A 5,210-nucleotide genomic window follows, 5' to 3' on the forward strand; every position below is an offset into this window, starting at 1 on the left:
TCATATTGTGTATATCCTCTCATTCAAACAGACAGTTTTTCACTTCACACACAGGAAAACATTCTGTTATTGGGACAATATATAGCCATATTTGTACATAAGACTTTTTAGTCAACTACAAAGGTATATTCTTTCAAATTGATAATATTTTTAAAAACTGTTGGTGAAAATTAAATTTAAAAAAGTAAAGTACAAATGCTATGAGAGCTAAACTTAAAGAAAGTGACATTTCTGTTAGAATAAAATATTATTAAAATATTATATTTTTATTAATTCTGAGAGTTTAATGTCTATAATATATTTTTATGATTACCTGCCTTTGCCACATACATCTACAGCTTCTACCATACACCTACTCTACCATGTTACCTTATCAAATTAAAATATCTAAGATAACATGTTTACATGTGATACTTGATTCTTCTTCCTCCATGACCTGTTGACCTAGAGAAGGATCAGTCCATGAAAGCTGACATTTTTTGAAAGAACAGTGGAAGCTGTAGCCTCCTCTCTGGTACCTTCCCTACACCAAAAGCCCTTGAAATAACACACTGGATCACTTGTTATAATCTATTATTACTATAATTTCATTGTATTCCAATTGAAAATTTATTCATATGTGTCTTTAGAAAACATGAATCCCATTAAATTTGCTAACATTACCTAATTAAATCATGGCTATTATCTAACAAAAACATTATTTATCAGTAAGAGGTTTCAGAATTTAGAATATATGGCTATTTTAACTTAACAGTAGAAATATTAACAAAATATAATTCTAAAGAATCTAATAATGTGTTAAGATAGAAGCTAGCTTTCAAATTTGACAACAGCTTTGGTTAAATATACTGTTACAAAATACTACCACTTAGTTTCCTCAAGGCTTCTTTCATGTCTTTGTTCCTCAGACTATACACAAAGGGGTTCAGCATCTGAGGGACCACAGTGTACAGCACGGAAGCCACAGCAGTCTTTCTGGTAGAGTCAGCCACTGCAGAGCTGATGTAGACACCAAACAATGAGCCATAGAACAGGGAAACAACTGACAAATGAGACCCACATGTGGAAAGGGCTTTGTAACTGCTTCTCATTGAAGGCTTTTTCAAAATTGAGGAGACAATTTGAACATAAGACAAAACAATGCCCCCAAATGGAAGTCCACCAAATATGAAAGTTGCCAGATATATCACTATGTTATTGATGAGGGTATCAGAACATGAAAGCTTGATTATATGAGCAAGTTCACAGAAGAAGTGGGGAATTTCTTGATTTGTACAGAAGGAGAGTCGCAACACCAGCAGACTGTGCAGCAGGGCATCTGTCATGCTACTGAACAAGGAGAGCAAAATTAGTAGAATGCACATGCTTGGATTCATAATGACTGTGTATCTAAGTGGATGGCAGATGGCCACATAGCGATCATAAGCCATTGCTGCAAGAAGAAAGTTTTCCATTCCACCCAGGAAAACAATAAAATACATCTGCGTTAGACAATCTGTATAACTGATGCTGTTGTTCTGTCTCTGGATGTTTACCAGCATCTTGGGGACTGTGGTGGTGATGAAGCAGATGTCAGTGAAGGATAGGTTGGACAGGAAGAAGTACATGGGGGTGTGGAGGTGGGAGTCAAGGCTGATAGCCAAGATAATGGTCATGTTTCCCAGCACTGTGACCAGGTACACGAACAGGAAGAGTCCAAAGAGGATGAGCTGCAGTTCTGGATCCTCTGTCAATCCCAGAAGAAAGAATTCTGAAGCAGATGTCTGATTTCTGTGTTCTGTATTACTGATACATATGAGTTAATGTGATGAAAATGGAATCAAATATACAGATCCAGTGCATCACCCAATTCTATATTATATGCACTTACAAAACACCATAAAAAATTACAGGTAATAAACTTTAGGGAGGAGGGCATAAAGTTCACACTTCAACAAGTTTTCTAATGTTGCTTTTTACCATTCTGCTGTAGAAAACTTCATTTAGTGAACCCCACTGACTAATGAAATCCATGTGTTTGCTTATCCATTACTACCGTTTAACGTTACCCAAACAATGAAATATATCCCACCGCTCAATCATCTCTATTTTTTCCACTCTAACATACTTTGTTTCCTGAACAGAAATATTCATCAACAAATTTTTAGTATTAAGTGTTGTATTAAGTTTTCAGAATTCTGAGAATGAAATTCAAAATTAATATTGTATATTTTGGAAATATAGGACATCTTATTGAGGGAAAGATTATAATAGGGAGATGAAGAAATAACAGAAGCAAGAGTGGGAAAAGAAAGTATAGGAATTAGGATAAATTGATGCATTATGTACCAATATGACATGGCCAAAGAACAAATTTGATAAATATAGAAAAATAAACATAGTTAGAAATTATAATATCAGAATCACCTACAGTAAGGATCTTTCCTAAGCATTTTTACAATGTTTTATACTTATATTTGCTTATTAGTCAATAGAAAAAATGAAATAGAAAGAAAATTTAATCTTCATAAGAAGAAACGCAGAGGAAAATATCAAGAATTTGTTGATACACAGAGCAGAAGAACTCATGACATAAGAGGAACATTAGACATCCTGAGTTGTATTTGCTCCACTGTGGAAAGAGTAAAGTTACCACTAAGCAAGAATCATTTATGATTTGAAAAGTATTACCACAGTTTTACTCAAAACCTGTGTGCATGCTTGATTTGGAAAATATTAAAACCATAAAACCTTGCAGGTTGTAACATTGTAATCAAGTAAGATAAACACATATAAATCAGCTTGGGGAAAATAACCAGCATATTAGTCAACATAAGGACATATTAGTCACATTTTTGTATTGGGTGTTTTCCTGACATCATAAAACAACCTACTATGTCTAGTTCTCAGGACATAAGATATAAATAAGTATGGGATTTCAATACCTGTGAGTTTTAGGTGCAGTAAACATCATGGGTTTTTGTTTAGCATGAGAATGCTGCATATGAGGAAGTAAAATGTGAAAATGTCAATGCTATATTCTGCAAGTAAAAAAAAAAAATTACTTAGATTTGTGATGTATACCACCATTGAAAGCTTAAAATTTAAATTCTGTTATTTTTCTGAAAAAACGTTCAACTATTATTAAACATGAATAGTATTTTGTAATTATTAAACTGTACTAGGTGTGAAACTTATTAGATTTCCTATTTACTCTATATTTTAGCTAAAACTTACATTTTTACTTCTACTTTATTAATTTTAACCACAAAAGTGCCTAACTACAATTTTCTACCATACTTATTATCCAATTTCTTTTCTATTGATTTTGATGTTCCCACTTCCCATTTTATGTACATTCTTCATGTATGTGAGGACATATAGAGTATAAAGCCATAATTATGAAAAATTACAACTTCAAAAAAAAAGAAGAAAAAGAAAAGGCCATGTCAGGAGGTGGGAGAGCAGCAGCAGCAGCAGCAGGGTAAAATGTTTAAGCATGGCTTTGATACATATATAATTATATATATTTTTCTAAAAATATGTATCTGATATTTCATGTCATCAGCATGCTAATTCTGGAAAACTAGAATTGGTGAAAGTTTTAAATTTTTTAACATTTATGAGTTATTATAATTTAATGTATTTAAAAATTTTTTGGTGAGGAACTTAGGATATATATATATATATATATATTGGTATATGGTTGCATTTCAAATCCAATTGTGTTCTCATAGTGTCCAGATAGAATTGACAACAATATTTTCTGAATAGAGATTTATGTTCATCTGAGGAAAAGAGAATGAACTCTGAAAAATCATCTTTCTTCTTATCTTTCCCCAAAATGCAATTAACCATAGAAAATTTTAGTACAGAAGTACTTAAAAATTGGGCTATTAATGACCAAGTGGTTTTAGAAAGAGGGTGGTAATGTATAATATTACAATATAAGGTAACAAAGAACATGAAACAAAGAACACGAAACAATGATAACAGCTAGCATACTGCCTCTGGGAAATTTCATATTGCTCACCATATTCTGCATGCAATTTTTCTCACAGATTCTCATATAAGAAAGTAGAAAACACCACTAGCCTGAATTACCTTACTATCATCATTGTGGAATGGAGAATAGTTAAATAATTTAGTATTGAGTTGTTATAGAACATCTATTGTTAAGAAAGAGAGCACCTCTCTGTGAGGTTTTGATTTCTTTGCCAAATATATAAGCTCATAGAAACTATTCCAAATACATTTTCTGGCTGAGGTAAGTCTCTTGAGTCAGGTTGTGAGATCAGAGGAATTACAGCTTTAACGTCTCTTGTGACTCAATATACAAACCATCTCATTAGACATATTTTTTGAGGTTATTGAGCTATGTATTTATTTCTTATATATTTATTTTTATACAAACATATTTCATACAATATATTTTGATCACATACTGTAAATGATTGGGATGAATAATGTGAGAGATGAATGCAAATTTTCCAATAATTTACATTTATAATTTTTTAAAGTGTTAATTATACATTTTTGTTTTGTTTCATTTTTAAATATAAAATATTAATTTATTCGTATTACATCTAAATTGTTATCCCATCCCTTGTGTCCTCCCATTCCTCCCTCCCTCCCATTTCCCCTTACTCCCCTCCCCTATGACTGTGACTGAGGGAGACTTCCTCCCCCTGTATGTGCTCATAGGGCCTCAAGTCTCTTCTTGGTAGCCTGCTATCCTTCCTCTGAGTGCCACCAGGCCTCCCCATCCAGGGATGTGGTCAAATATGTGACACCAGAGTTCGTGTGAAAGTCAGTTCCCACTCTCCACTCATGTGTGGAGAATGTCCTGTCCATTGGCTAGATCTGCGTCGGGGCTCAATGTTTACTGCACATATTATCCTTGCCTGATGCCATAGTTTGAGCAGGACCCCTGGGCACAGATCTGCCCATCACAATGTTATTCTTGTAGGTTTCTAGGACCCTCTGGATCCTTATATTTCCCCATTCTCCCATGCTTCTCTCACCTAGAGTCCCAATAGGATGTCCTCCCCTCTGTCCCACTTTCATGGGACATGCCCCTTGGGCTAGTGTCCAGATATAAGTGAGTATATACCATTTGAATCTTTCTGCTTCTGGGTTAACTCACTCATTATGATCATTTCTAGTTCAATCCATCTGTCCACAAATTTCGGGAATTCCTTGTTTTTAATAGCTGAGTAGTATTCCATACT

The 5,210-nt window shown here is 33.7% G+C and overlaps 1 protein-coding gene across 1 annotated transcript; it reads right to left on the bottom strand.

The window, feature by feature from the left end:
* Nucleotides 1-851: 851 nt before the first annotated feature.
* Nucleotides 852-4,097, bottom strand: LOC127198738 (olfactory receptor 7G2-like). The gene is made up of 2 exons (XM_051156782.1): nucleotides 4,084-4,097; nucleotides 852-1,785 (listed from the first exon to the last, which is right to left on the bottom strand). The coding sequence occupies exons 1-2, from the start codon at nucleotides 4,095-4,097 to the stop codon at nucleotides 852-854; spliced, it is 948 nt and encodes a 315-aa protein (XP_051012739.1).
* Between the last annotated feature and the right edge of the window lie 1,113 nt (nucleotides 4,098-5,210).

Source organism: Acomys russatus, chromosome 14, assembly GCF_903995435.1.
Source record: "Acomys russatus chromosome 14, mAcoRus1.1, whole genome shotgun sequence".
NCBI classification, from domain to species: Eukaryota; Metazoa; Chordata; class Mammalia; order Rodentia; family Muridae; genus Acomys; species Acomys russatus.